A 15,940-nucleotide genomic window follows, 5' to 3' on the forward strand; every position below is an offset into this window, starting at 1 on the left:
CTCTCATCATATCCAAAAAAGATTGAATCATCACACATTATATTGCTAATTCATGTCGAGGAGGGATGCTAGTGTACCGATTAATGAAAATGATGTCCAGGTCATTACTCTGCTCTCAAAACTTAGCACAAAACACCAAATCTAATTGATGGGGATTCATATCCTGTTTGTTTAGTGCCATGTCCTTCTAGCCTTCTGTGAATGACACAAAACCCTACAAGTCACTGCAAACCAATCATCCAATGAGTTTGGGGTTGTAAAACGAGATCAAGAGAACTGTTGAAAGAAAAAAAAAAGTTGTTGAATCATTAACTCTTGTAGTGCTGTGGAAAAGTGGGCAAGGCTCCAGATTTGTCACCAGAACATCTTGGGTTTGGATCCTGCCTGGTGCGTTCATCCTTGGACAAGATGTTTTAACCAATACCATGATGTCCCTTTTGGCCTACATACATGTATGTAAGGGTATACGTGTAGATGAGTCTACACACTACTAGTACCTGGAAATGCTGGGTAGATGATAATAGCAGGGCTCACAGGAGTGCATTGTTACACTGAACAGGTTTCTCTTGACAAGAGATGCCATTGTATTTTGTCTTGACGGTGGTGATTATCATTATTAGCATCATAACCATAATCATTTTCATCATCATCATCATCATCATTGCCACTATCATCATCATCATCATCGTCATCATCATCGGCATCATTGTCACCATCATCATCATCATCATCATCATTAACATCACCTTGATCATCATCAATACCATCATCGTCATTGTCACCATCATCATCACCATCATCATCACCATCATCATCATCAACATCACCATGAGAATCATCATCATCATCATCATCATCATCATCATCATCATCATCATCATCATATTTAAAAACATTTTAATGTCACATACTGTTGTGTTTTCCCCTCAGCTTGGTGACGACCAATGCAGCTCGCTTCAGACTGGCTGCCGGTAGAGACAAAGTTCTTCTTGAGTTTGGTTTGAGGCGAGCACAGGGCCCTGATGGGGGACTCTCTGCCTCTAGGTACTGCTACATGGGAGGTAAGCATCTCAGGTCCTTAAGGAACAGCTTGTTTAGATACAAAATAAACCTCATACTAAAAGCAAACAGACAAACTAACCTGAAACAAGACAAAATGAAATAAACAATATATGAGCTTTATTCTTTACCAGGAGGCATTTTATACAGTGTGTGTCATGAATGCAATGCAGTCTCCACACCTTTATTTTTCAAAACATATACAGAGCTGGAGTAAATTAATTATTACTAGAGGGTTATACATTGTAGTCATGTTTAATAAAGAACTATACACAGAACTATGACAACTACCTCGGCAAAAAGAGTTCCATTTGTAATAGCTGTTTCCATGTGTAAGTTGTATCTAGTGGCGATTGCATGTGTAAAGATGTATGTAAACTTGATACGATAGATGTAAAAAATCTCTTCAATGTTGAAGTATGGTGAGTCGAGTTTTCACATTGTTCATGTCCCGTAACCCTTTTCGTGCCAGGGACGTTGGACAGCATGTGCAATGCTGTGTGGTTTTCTGTGTCAATCAGCACTAAAAGGATACAAAGGGTTAATTAGAGAATATTATGACTGTTTAACCCGTTGAGGACGGGCTGATTTTGCTACAGCACATATTTCCCGTAGACACTTGCCCGAGTATACTCGGGACTCATCCTCAGTGGGTTAATGTGACCTACCAGGCGAGTTGATTTGGCAGAGGAAGAAAAGAAGGGAGAGGAGATGAAGACAGAAAAAGAAGGATAAAGGAATGGATACTTGTTATGGTAGTCTAATTTGAATTGACTTTCATTTGGAATTATGAAATATGACATGCATTTAAACTGTGAAATTGACAAAGTTAGATCTGTGCCATTGGTTTCTTTGATTTCTTTTATACCAGGATTCAATGGAACCAGTAATGTATTGGCTGGGAAGCTCTTTGGTATACCAATCACTGGAACACATGCACATTCCTTTGTCATGTCCTTTGGTGGGCTAGAGGATCTCAAAGTCAGGGTGAGTGGGAAAAAAAGAATTATTCGTGGAATGTGCAAGATTTTACCTGGAAGATCTCATTGGCTCATACCCAGTTGCCTAAAGCCCCGTTTTAACAGACCTTACCGCGACATTCTCGCGACCAAGTCAGGAGAATACAATTCCTCATCTTGGGCAATAAAACGGCAGGAGAAAGCGAGTGGTACCATTTTAATACATACCGAAACCCTCTCCAGGTATGTTTCTGCAAAGGGGGTGTGTCCACTGATGCGACCACCCCGCCGACCGGCCAGTGCCGCGTGTATGTAAACAAAACGTGGTTACTGTCACTGATATCAACAACATACATGCACTAGAGGTGAATGGTAGTTACAATCCATGCACATGATCGGTGCCCAGTGTGTCTATCATTCTCTTCCTGCAATGTTGTACATGTCTGTTGAGTGTATCAGAGGAATGTTTAATACCGCAGTTGTGTTCTAACTGAGAGGTTACCCAGGTAGTGTCAGGGTAATGTCGCCGTAAGAATTTGGCAAAAGTTACCGTAACAACGTCTGTTTTTGGGGGGACTGTTTTAACATGCACTGTGAAAAAAGTTATCAGAATGCTACCCGGACGTTGTAACAGTAACAAGGCTCTGTTAAAATGGGCTTTAGATATCATCTTTATCTTGTTCTTAAACTTGATATCTACTGAGATTTACAATATAAAAATTTTGCCTTACTCAACACAAACACTATGTATATTGTCTCCAAAGCCTGAAATCACTAACTATGTTTGTTGGAAAGGGATAGTGAAAGTTAATTTCTCATTCCTTCCCAGTGCTGCTCAATTGTGAATATAACCACCCAACAGGAAGGAAATGTATGGTGCATATGAATATGATACAACATGATGTGTAATGGTGCCATCGCTGACAGTCTTAAGAGGAAACTGAAAATATGAGGTGATTTGGCAGAAACATGAGAAATCTGACCTTTGTCTACAAAAAACTCTATATTTTAACTAGATTTGTACTTCCTGACCAAGTTTCAAAGTCTTAGGATGTTTTGAAATTCAAAGCTTTTGGTTTTCATTAGCATAATGGTGCTTTGATTTGATTTACATGTAATGTCTTTAGATGCCTTTCATAATTAATAAGGTGTACCTCCTGCATGCTTCACTTTTTCTGCAGTTTTGTGAATCAACTTCCCAAAACTATTTTTATCTTCTTTGCCAGCTTTCCTGCTGTTTCTATGGGAGTAAGTGGGTTTGAAACCTTAGACTGTAGAGAATATGAAAATACCAGGATGTGATTGAAACATTTACTGATTCTGGGTTGGTAGGATTTCTTTGTTATAGGTCACTAGTGTTTTCACCCAGATATCTGCTGCATTGCTAACATACTTGTGGAAATTTTATGCTGTTTTTGTCTTGCCGCTCAAAAATTAGCAATGCATTTGCCGCGTCCAAGTTTGGGTTATATTTTAGGTAGTAAGATAGGAATATGTATTTCCCGAGACACTTCTGGAAATTGGCATTTAAATTTTACTGAAAATTATTGCAGTCAAACAAACCTGATATATCAGCAAGAACTTTCAAGATGGGCCTTACTATCTTTACTACTGTTTTGTCCTCCAAGGACACATTATACTGATGTGAATAATTGCCAAACAAAAAGCAAAGGATCAACATTGTGAAATATTTAAAAAAAAAAAAAAATTGTATATAAAAAAGTAGTTAAATGCATCATTTAAATACGTAAAACTTGAGTTCACATGAATCCACTTTATTTCTTTCCGCAGCACGAGGCAGGGCAGTAAATAATGTGTACTAATCATGGTGCATTTCAATGATTGGCCTGTGTTAGTTACTGGTATTTGCTGCACGACTGCCATCACATCACAGTTGTTGCTAAAAAAAAAGAATGAATAAAAAAAAAATAGTGGGGATTTCAGGTAATATGGGTTTGTTGTTTGTAACAGTGAAACTACAATAACATCAACACCGACGGTCCCACTGCTGTTGAAGCTTGTCAGGCAAGTAGAATAGCGTTATCAAGTTTAGCTAGCAAATCAAGACAAGGCCTACAATATTATATAGCTAGTTCTAGGAAAGAGGATAAAAAACAAAACAAACAAACAACAAAACACAATTGGATGTTTAAGATAGTCTGTTAAAACTTGGCCAAATGTTCAATCCTATCCCATTGTCCCATTAGATGCTCCAACCAGCAGATTCCAGCAAGCCACCGGTGGACTTCGTTGAGATCTGTCTCCGCTGCCGAGAGAAGATCTGCCGTGTCATCAACGTCTTGCAGGAGCAGACGAATGAAGGCGAGCTGGCAGCGTTCATCGCTTACGCCTCCTCATTCCCTACAGGATTTCTGGCCCTGCTGGACACATATGAAGTACTAAAGTGAGTCCCTTGATTGGGAAAAGAAAAACACCCCATGTTCACACTAAGTCCAGCATCATGGGGTCAGTCACCAGAGATCTTATCTTTTTTTTATGACTGATCGTCCATACTACTATCTGGACTGTCCCCAAGCTGCAGGGGCAATCGGGGTTTGGGTGGCCCCTGCCGTTTGACACTAGGGTTCATGCATGTGCATATGAGATGAACACAGCTGGGCACTATCAATCATGGGTCCTGGGTCACTATCCCCTCCAAATTTTGTCCCCAGACATTAATGGCTTCGCGGGGACACCAAGAGAAGTCCCAGTGAGTGCCCACACTATGGTTTTGGAGGATGAAGTCCGGCTACATGGGACTTTCTCTGTGATGTAGGACCAGTTGTGACTGAAGGGATGATGGCTGTTTGTCAGGACTTCAAACTTGCCTTTGCAGACACAGGTCGTTTGGTTTTTTGGGGGGGTGAAAATTTAATAAGATTCATTTTGTTTATGTTCATTGTGTCCCATTTTTTTTTTTTTTTTTGGAATGTCTCTCAACTCTAAGGAGTATCATAGAATTCTGAAGAAAATTCATGACTATGGGTATCAATATGGTGGACTCTGAAGTTTGATAGCAGAGAGATTGTGATCCCTCTACAAAATCTCAGGAGTCAGCACCAAGCCACATCCACAGATGCCAACTGTTCCAAATGTTACTTCTTTCCTTTTTTTTTCAATATTTAGTACCATTTTTTGGCATAAATTATGGCAAGTCTCATGGAAAATACTGTTTTTGCCAAATTTGATAGTACACATATCTACATGTATTGCAGGGGAAGTAAAGATATTGCTTTTTCACAAAAAAAACCCACCAAAATTACCACAATACCACAATGCTGTTTACAAGGCTAGCTTCCCTGCACTTCAAGCAAACTATACTTTGTGTCATCATTTGATGCTGCTTGTAGTGCCTGTGTCTTTTGGTCAGATGACTCTGTATCTAAATTTAGATTGAAACTCTCAATCTCCTATTATGATTCTAAGTTGTGACTGTTGCAATGCTTGTGCCAAGCTCTGAGCAAAAGATCACATTTCTAGACACAGATGGATGCATACAGTGTATTGAAGTGAGACTTCAGTCATAGAAGTCACACAGTTCTGTCATATTGAACACTTCACATCTCTCTTTATGTCCGTGACATATAATTGTACATGTGACCTGCTACAACAAAAGGATCCTAAAGTCGCTGACGGGTGAGCCAAGAAAATTGAGTTTGAAGTTAGATCAATAAAATTGGTCAAAACATTCAAATTTCTGTTTTTAACATAATTTTGTGGTCTAATGTATCTTCTATCATCTGCCGAAATTTTGAAGCTAAATGATCAAAGGAAAGGCAAGAAAATAGCATTTTTCTGGGCCATGATTTTCCAACTTTCAACGGAACAGAAACGTGTCCAAAGATTTGGATTTAGCGCCGCAACTAGACTCCGCCCCTAGCAACAAGGGAGTGATGTCATTGGTCAGTGTGTGGCATCCTTGTTACTTATTGGTCGTGCGTAGACCGCTGGTGCTATAAGCTTGCATGAACATCACGGAGGTTGCTAGGAGCGTACCTTCTATTGTCAAACGGTGAAAACTGCCTTGCTTCCCCTTGAGCATGATAGCGCCGGAAGGAAAACTTTGAAAGCGGTTTTCTTGAAACGCTGATTTCCTCAACCACTTGACACATGCTAATAAAATTATCGATATATCTGCCACTGAGTACTTTTATCAGTCATGTTATACAGTATATGACATTAAAGTGGAAGAGTAAGGGAATAATGTCATGTCATTTTCAGAAAATTGTCCTCCCCCGACTTTTGGATCCTTTTGTTGCAGCGGGTCACATATAATAAGCTTGTTCTTACCCTGCATTTCATAGCATGCTATTACAAGTGAGTATGAATTATTTGATAGGATCTCATATTCTATCTTTATTTGCTAAAATCCCCCAAAGTGTAAAAGGATACAATGTTATTGACAAGAGATGAAACGCATGAAAGCAAGTGCCGTGTTAGATGGAGGTCTCACTGAAATTACACATACAAATTATGTACAAGGCCAAAGGCACGCACTAGTTCATCATCCAATATGTCAATGGTTGCATCAATTCTTGCTGTTGCATCAATCAAAACACCATTCAGTTTAAAAATGAAACAACCTGTATTAGAATTAGTGCTATTTCAGGATTTTATATGAAAATCTTAAATAATATGATGCTCTATGTACGGCAAATCTTCAAGAAGGTCGGAGATGAGTGAGTTTGTCTGGCATAGATCCATAGATTGGTCTTCTTCAAGGCTGCACATTACTTCATTTTTGATAGAAGGTTTAGTTTCTTTCCCATGTGCCTTTTTGGTTTGTTGTATGTTTCTTTGCTTATTTGTCTTATATATTTATTAATATTTTTATTAATTGATTAATTAATTAATTCATATATTTAATTATTTATTCATTCATTTATTTACTTATTCATTAATCAATTAATTTATTTATTTTTTGCTGTAGATGAAAAAGGTTGTCATGAAAGTGCAATTTCATCTTTTTATCTTCTAATCTAGGAGTGGAGTTGCCAATTTCTGTGCAGTCTCGCTGGCACTCAATGAGTTAGGCTTCAGAGCTAAGGGAGTCCGTATCGACAGTGGAGACTTGGCCTATCTCTCCCTCTATGTACGGCAAATCTTCAAGAAGGTCGCAGATGAGTGAGTTTGTCTGGCATAGATCCATAGATTAGTCTTCTTCAAGGCTGCACATTACTTCAATTTGATAGTTTTTGTTTTTATATTTATGTCCTTGGAGTGATTTTGCAGACATGTGATAATATTACAAAGCATTTAGAGGACGTAAAGTATTCTGTACCATAATTACTTTGTTGGAGTATTGTGTACATTGTGTAAGCCAGTTCCTAGTTCAGCAGGAAATGTTTACAGTATACAATTAAGAGCTGAACTTCAAGGTGTCATGTGATTTCCTTGTTGACATCGAAAACCATTAAAGTGACAGATGATAACATTTTAAAGCTGAGGATGAATGCTCTAGCTATGAGACAAGGTACCTGAATCTTATCCAAGAACAGTGAAGCAGTGTAACTAGTACAAAAGCAACTGGTCGTAACTGGCTTTACAGATTTCACATGTTGAGATAGATGTGCGACCATCTTCCATGACAAACCAGTGTTTGATTGATTGAGTGAATATTCCATTTAATAGCCTTTTATTTATACAGTTGTAGCTGTGTTTGTTGCAGGGAGGGATGTGGTTTAAGAAAGTTCTGCACTTTTGGTAAACAAGAGACTCTGAGTTCAAATCCAACCAAACATAATACTGCCCTGGTAATCCTTAGTCCCATGTGGTTGAATACCTGGTAACAGAGGGTTAAGGCAGGGTCAATTGAGAGGATAGTGCCAAAACTGAAAAAGCTACCATAGATGAATGAGATGATCCTTCTGTGCTGAACTACTGTACGAGCTGAAATTTTCGCGTAAAGATATTTTCGCGAATTGCTACTTGGAGGACATTTTCGCGTGTTGTTAATTTCGCGGTTGCGAGGGTCTAACTGAACTTAGTTATTCGCGTGTTGTTATTTTCGCGGTTCAAAGGCGATTCGCGAAATTTGTGAAAATAAAACCACCGTGAAAAATTCAGCTCGTACAGTACATGACATTGCTATGCTCCACTATACTATACAATGCTGTACTATACTGTACTGTACCGAACTATACTAAAGGACAAGTTCACCTTCATAAACATAAGGATTGAGAGAATGTAGCAATATTAGTATAACACATCATTGAAAGTTTGAGGAAAATCGGACATTCCGTTCAAAAGTTATGAATTTTTGAAGTTTTTGTGCAGTAACCGCTGGATGAGAAGACTACTGCAGTGTATGAATAACTTAGATGTCACATGCGTACAACAATATAAGGAAAATATAAAGAGAATTTCACAAAATTTCATCTTTTGAAAAAAGTACACATTCCATTGACTCGTTACCGACATATGTTATGGGTAATATTATTCCCCCTGCCTTTAGAAAGAGGCAAGTCAAGTGCTCTTTTATTATGCGAAAAAAGTGAAAATATGTTGAATTTTCTTTACATTTTCTTTATACTGTTGTACGCATAATTACTCACAAGCTGTAGTAGTCTCCTCATCCAGCGATTCCAACACAAAAATTTTAAAAATTCATAACTTTTGCATCGATTGTCCAATTTTCCTCAAACTTTCACTGATGTGTTCTACTAATATAGCTGCATTTTCTCAATCCTTATGTTTATGAAGGTGAACTTGTCCTTAATGCTATACATATTGTAGTATACTATACTGTACTGTGCGATGTCCTGCTTATGGTACCATGCTGCACTGATCTATTCCTTGTTGTTTTACCCACAGGTTTAGCATACCTTGGTTTGAGAAGCTAATGATAGTTGCCAGTAATGATATCAATGAAGAAACTCTTCTCTCTCTCAACCAGCAGGTAAGTCATGGATTGTTCTCTCACTGGAATCTGATTTGTTTTTTTTTTGTTGCTCTTATTCTTCCTTCCTGTGAATTTGGCCGAGAAATTAAAAACTGTTACCTTAAATTTCTTTATTCTGCTTTCAGGGCATCAAGTATCTTCTTATCACATTTAAAGTAATAAGATCTCCCCTTTCTTAGTGCAAGCAGATCTGATTTCTTTGCAGTTTAATTCCTTTTAATGGGAGCTGATACTACACCTTGATGCCTGGTTTCTGAACATACTTTTTTTTTTCTCCCCAGTTTGCCAGTGGGTCACTTCATCATTTTGTCGAAGTTACACAAAAATGCTGAGCATATTTCAGCTACCCCAGCATGTTTAGGATGAGCTGGCCTTTGAACTCAACATCAGATGCTGTTTGTTTTTACACCAGAGTTCGTTGATCACAATAAGTTTGTTTTGATGAAGAAAACTATTGTCTGAGAATTCATGCATTTGAGATAGTGTATGCTGATCGTTTTTCACAGACTACTAAATTCTGCCATGAATCATTTGATTTTCCATCAAATTGGCACATCAATCCCATAAGATCCTTTAAAACCCTATACAGGTCTCAAACACTGAACCTGGTTTCTTTCATTCTTATATTAAGCAAAGTGCAGCAAGTATTCAGTACCATGCCACATGCTCTCATCCACTTAAAAACCTCTTCAAATTGGCAACAAATTTAAAGTGAAGTAGATGAAAGAAACAGTGATATTGTAAGCCGCCCAATGTTTAAGACAAATATGTTACCCTTAGGATGCCCTCTAACCATGTATTTCCTTTCAAATTTCTCAAAATTAAGAGAGAAAATTCCAGAGCATGAAAATTGTTTTAAGCAGAGGGATTGGCATAAGAATAGCTGACCAGTTAAGATTTCAGGATATAGTGTCCTAAAAGTAGAAGAGAAGCTACTGTGACTGGTTGGTTGACTGTCAGTAAATCAGTAATGCAAAATGGTATGGGCATCTTTGAATAATGAATATGTTGGTCACATGACCTGCCACATGACTTGTCACATTACTTTGATATCGCATGACTAGGCATGTTGACCATTTAGACTTGTATGGAAGTTTTAGGATGTAAAAAATGAATATCTCCTCCATGCAGTATTTGCAAGATCATACTGCCTTGAATTATAGCAGGGCTCGACACTAACGGTGGCCCGGTGGCCCGGGGCCACCAAAGGGCCACCAAAAATGAAAGTCGGGCCACCAAATTTAAAAAAAGGGCAAATTTGGTGGCCCGCCTCGGGCCACCAAATTTTTTTGAAAAGTATGTCAATAAATTTGTTCAAAGGATAGATGAAAAGGACTGAATGAATGCCTGAGAGTGAGTGTTGCAAGTTTGTTGAAGTTTATTATGAGTAGATATGTCCAACTTCTAATTCTTACTATCATAAATCTTAAATATTTGACTCATTAAAAAAAAGGACTTTTAATGTTTTTTATTGTTGTTGTTTTTTGGGACACCAAATTTTTCTCTCGGGCCACCAAAAATTTGAAATTTAGCATTTTGGTGGCCCCATCGGGCCACCAAACAAAAAAGTTAGTGTCGAGCCATGATTATAGTGAGGATTTTTCCCCCCAGTGAATGATGGGAAATTGATAGAATTCCATAGACATACAAGGGAATGTAATCAAGTAACAACAACATCACAAAACAAAGACAGTAGATTTGCAGGTTGGTAGAATATTAATACATGATATGATGCACTGGCTTAAGACCTTTCTTGTTTTTGTACACTCATTTTGTTTATTTTACTCAATTTTATTTTTTATACTTTGCACTTGTTTCACCACCAAAATGTGACACAACTTTTGTTTTGGGTAAAATCTTGCCTAAGAGCTGCTTGCAGATTAAACTATGAAAGTTATAAAATGCTACAATCATGCTTGTTTAACATACATTGTACACCTATTGATAAAATTTTGTATTACACAGGTATGGTAAAATCAAACTAAATGATTCTCTCATATTCTTTTTTTTTTAGCATCAACAATTTCAAATAAACATCTTCAAGCCAAGAAACAAACAAAAAAAGAAAACAGAAAAGAAATGGCATGTGTCAAATCAAAATCCGCATGTTAATTCATATTCACTATGAAGCAATGTCTGCATTGAATTATGTGTTTGATGTTTGTTTGAATGTAAGACAAAGAATGCTTCATTTGATATCACATGGCAAGTTTTTTGTGTGTTTGCACATGTTTATTTTTTTCTTGCACTTGTTGAGACATGGAATTGTCTTCTGCCCTCATTTTTCCACTTTGTAGAAATTTGTTATTAATGCAAGAACATGCGTTGTGCAGTCGTGTTTAGTGTATGATGAAATGATCCACCACAACAAGTCCTCTTCAAGTTTCACTTTGCCATTTTATTCATTGACAACATCCACTGCAGAATAGAACTGATTTTGATTTAGCCGCATTGGCAAGGTTTAATTGTAGTCCCATAGCTTCATTATGATGTTGGGTGTTCTCATGTGTGACTGTCATAGGCTGTGTAGTATGTGAATTGATACTAACCCACTCACATGATAGTAAGCACACAAATGTCACCTACAATCCTCCCCAGATGATCACACAAACACTCTTTGACCATGGCCCTAAGGTGAGTTAGTCTTACCTCAAGACGTTTTCTCTCTATATTCCACTTGTCAGACACTCCACTCCTACACTCCATTGGTAACGACTGTTGCAAGGAGCTCTCAACCAAACTAAAAACTTTTGTTTCTCTTGAGCGCACTCTGACATTCTCCAGCTTAAAATTTCTATGAATTGCACTTTACATCCATCTCTTATATATTCACTTATTTATTTATTCATTTTTGCTTTCAGACCTAAAATGTGAGATTAGTATCATTTTCATTTTAAACATTCAGTTTAAATCTTTAAAAGGGTTGACTTAGTTATTGTCTTGTTATAGCTGCTTTCTCATGTGGGGCTAATGTATTTTCTTTGTCTGTTCATTCCAATGAAGAGGGCGTTCTTGTATTGGCAGAGTCACATGATAAGCAACATCATCAAAAGAAGTCAAATTATTAGAGCGACAGCAAAGGATATACTGTCAGATCTTGTTCACCAGCAATTGATGCAAATCATACATAACATTTTTTTAAAATTAATTTTTAGATTTTGAATCCATCTGAGTCAGAGCATTGCAAAGTTTTCTTTTTAGCTCACCTGAGCCAAAGGCTCAAGTGAGCTATTGCGATCGCCCTTCGTCCGGCGTCCGTCGTGCGTCGTGCGTCGTGCGTCGTGCGTCGTCCGTCGTCCGTCGTCCGTCGTCCGTCGTCCGTCGTGCGTCGTGCGTAAACTTTTTACATTTTCATCTTCTTCTTGAAAACCCCAAGACCGATTTTCATCAAACTTGGCAGGTAGCATCCCTAGGGGGTTAGGAACTCAATTTGTTAAAATGGGCACCATGCCCCACCCAGGGGGCCCCCAGGGGGGCCCAAACCCCCCAAAATTAAGGAATCTGTAAAAATCTTCTTCTCTAGAACCAGAAGTGATAGAGCTAAGTTAATACTATGAGTTAGTACATTGATGACTGTAGTTTCAAGTTTGTTCATGGCAGAATCAGGGGTGCCCCCCTTGGGACCCAGGGGAGGGGGGTGGGGAGGGGTTCTAATGGGGCCTAAATTGTACATTTTCATCTTCTTCTTAAGAATCCCATGACCCATTTTCACCAAACTTGGCAGCTAGCATCCCTAGGGGGTTAGGAACTCAATTTGTTAAAATGGGCACCATGCCCCACCCAGGGGGCCCCAGGGGGGCCCAAACCCCCCAAAATTAAGGAATCTGTAAAAATCTTCTTCTCTAGAACCAGAAGTGATAGAGCTAAGTTAATACTATGAGTTAGTACATTGATGACTGTAGTTTCAAGTTTGTTCATGGCAGAATCAGGGGTGCCCCCCTTGGGACCCAGGGGAGGGGGGTGGGGAGGGGTTCTAATGGGGCCTAAATTGTACATTTTCATCTTCTTCTTAAGAATCCCATGACCCATTTTCACCAAACTTGGCAGCTAGCATCCCTAGGGGGTTAGGAACTCAATTTGTTAAAATGGGCACCATGCCCCACCCAGGGGGCCCCCAGGGGGGCCCAAACCCCCCAAAATTAAGGAATCTGTAAAAATCTTCTTCTCTAGAACCATAAGTGATAGAGCTAAGTTAATACTATGAGTTTGTACATTAATGACTGTAGTTTCAAGTTTGTTCATGGCAGAATCAGGGGTGCCCCCCTTGGGACCCAGGGGAGGGGGGTGAGGAGGGATCCTAATGGGGCCTAAATTGTACATTTTTATCTTCTTGAGAACCCCACGACCCATTTTCACCAAACTTGGCAGGTAGCATCCCTAAGGGGTTAGGATCTCAATTTGTTAAAATGGGCACCATGCCCCACCCAGGGGGCCCCCGGGGGCCCACACCCCCAAAATGAAGGAATCTTTTAAAATCTTCTCTAGTATCAGAAGTTATAGAGCTAAGATAATACTATGAGTGAGTACATTAATAACTGTAGTTTCAAGTTTGTTCATAGGAGATCCAGGGGTGCCCCTCGGGGAGGGGGGGGGGGGTGGTTGGGAAGGTCCAAATGGGGGCCTAAATTGTACATTTTCATCTTCTTCCTGAAAACCTCATGATGGATTTTCGTCAAACTTGGCAAGTAGCATCCCTAGGGGATCAGGATCACAATTTATCAAAATGAGCACCATGCCCCACCCAGAGGGCCCCAGGGGGCCCCAATCCCCCCAAATTAAGGAATCTTTAAAAAAATGGGACCTTATTGTACATTTTCATCTTCTACTTGAGAGTGCCTGGTCAAATTTTGGTAGAGCTGTGAATAATTTAGATTAGTGACTGCGTGAAAGGTGAACTTGCGATACTCAGGTGAGCGCTAGACCCGCGGGTCTCTTGTTTGTAATAGAATATCAGATAAATTGTGAAGTTTCATAGCAAACATATGGATAGTAAATTAATCCCCTCAAAAAACAAACAAATGATAAACAAACAAACACAAACAATTCGTGACAGTCAATACAAGAACAGTCCCGATGAAATCGCAAAAGTTTGTAACCGAAAATTCATCAAAACTTTGGAGGAGGTTTGTTTTTCAAACCAGCTTGCATATTGGTACCAGGAAGGAGAAAGACATCATATTCCACTTCACATTTTAGGATTCATGTCAAGGTTAATGTGTTACTGGTTTTGAATCTGTTTTGTTTTATAAGGATAAAGTAAAGTAGTTGTTTTGATTGATATGGAAATGAAATTTTGACTCTAAATTGTAGAAAATATATAGCCCCCAAAAGATCAAAATTACAAATGAGTGACATTGTACCTGAGCATTAGCTCTTCAAATTACTTGATAATTGTGTTTGTCTGTGACATGTTTTTGTTCAAAATCCTTCTTTTCCCATCTTTTCATTATCCTAAAATTGTGATATGGAATGTTTTCTTCAGACTTGTTTTATTCTTTAGCTATTCTAAAACTACTCAATAACATTATCATTGTCAATAAAAGCAAAATGCAATAAAAAGCTAACAAATTATGACTGTAGGTGCTAAATTTATTCTGTTTAATTTTCTATATAATAAATTTACTAGCACCTGACAGAAGTGCATTCTGACATTAGTGAATCTTATATTCACGAACTAATTCTATTCTAATAGCCACTAATAGAATTAAGCACATACTAGCACTAGACATATCAGATTGCTTCAATAGATGAATCAGCATTTCATATATGATTGCTCTACATAGTTCATCATGATTGTTTATAACTTACCTTGAAATACGTTTAAGTATCAATTAATATTGAATACTTTGAGAGAAAATCCACCTAAAAAATAAGTTAACTTCAAAACAAAGAGAAAAATATTCCCTACAGAATGATAACAACAACAAAAAACAAAAATCTGGATAAGAAATAAGAGGATATGACATTTTGAAATGTATTTTTGTTTTGAAAACATTTCTTGAGCAGCACTTATAGATATTTAAATCAGCGAGTTGACGATGTTTTTCTCTCGCTATTTCTTATTCATGTCGTATACAAAAATAACAAAAATCCCATAGTTCAGCACTTAAGATATAAAATGTGCTTTAAATTCAACCCAAATAAAAAATTTAGGACAGATGTTAACTCTGATATATCTTGGTATTTTGTGTGTAACATATATGGAAAATTGTGAGGGTATGACATCATTGACTTGCTCATTTGGATATTCTTAATAAGGGCTTGTCAAGAAATGTAAATAAAAAATGACATTTCAAAATGGCATACATTGTATCTTGCTTATTTCTCGTTTGATTTTTGTCATTGTGCTATCGTTCTGTAGGGAATATTTTTCTCTTTCTTTTGAAGTTTATTTTTTGGGTGAATTTCCTCTTTGAAGTTACAGTATAATCCATTTCATTCTTGGCTGAATATTTTTACATTTATCCATTTCATAAATAATTATAAAGGTTATTCAACATCACTCAGTAACTAGATAGACATGATGACATGATAGCAGACCGTTTGTTGTGTTAACCTCTGCATGAAGCATTCTTAGGAGTGTTCTTCCATGGGGGAACGTACCTCATGTTAGCAAATGATAAATGGCTAAAGGGGCATGATGGTAATATAATGTTTTAATACACTTAACACATGTGGTGCACACACATATGCTTAAGCTGTATACACTCAAAACTCACATGTTTCACAAGGCATTCAATTGCTATATAAACTCTCTTGGAAGAGTCTGCACTTCTAAATGTTTCTATAACATATGGCAATTACCAATGTTGTGGATCATCCTCATCATCATCACCACAGACACTATTTGTAGGTTAGTATTGCTAGTAACTTTGGGCTTGTTGGTGATGCTGCAAAAAGTGGCCTCGTGAAAATTTTCAAGTTAAAGGTAGGGAATCCCATTTGCATGCCTTAAATGAAGAGTTGTATAAATACAGTGGTATGTTGAAGAGAGTATCATTTTAGAAACTCCCATAAAGTA

The 15,940-nt window shown here is 37.9% G+C and overlaps 1 protein-coding gene across 1 annotated transcript in view; it reads left to right on the forward strand.

Annotated features, from left to right (window-relative positions):
• Positions 1-15,940, forward strand: part of LOC139725084 (nicotinate phosphoribosyltransferase-like) — a 41,326-nt gene that overhangs the window by 14,032 nt on the left and 11,354 nt on the right. The window contains exons 4-8 of the mRNA XM_071636173.1: positions 931-1,061; positions 1,931-2,046; positions 4,226-4,422; positions 7,002-7,142; positions 8,832-8,916. Of these exons, the coding sequence (XP_071492274.1) occupies positions 931-1,061; positions 1,931-2,046; positions 4,226-4,422; positions 7,002-7,142; positions 8,832-8,916 (670 nt within the window). The remainder of the gene's footprint in view (positions 1-930; positions 1,062-1,930; positions 2,047-4,225; positions 4,423-7,001; positions 7,143-8,831; positions 8,917-15,940) is intronic.

This window comes from Diadema antillarum, unplaced genomic scaffold (genome assembly GCF_040938485.1).
Source record: "Diadema antillarum isolate AM-2024a unplaced genomic scaffold, OU_Dant_1.0 seq00000015_RagTag, whole genome shotgun sequence".
Classification (NCBI taxonomy): Eukaryota; Metazoa; Echinodermata; class Echinoidea; order Diadematoida; family Diadematidae; genus Diadema; species Diadema antillarum.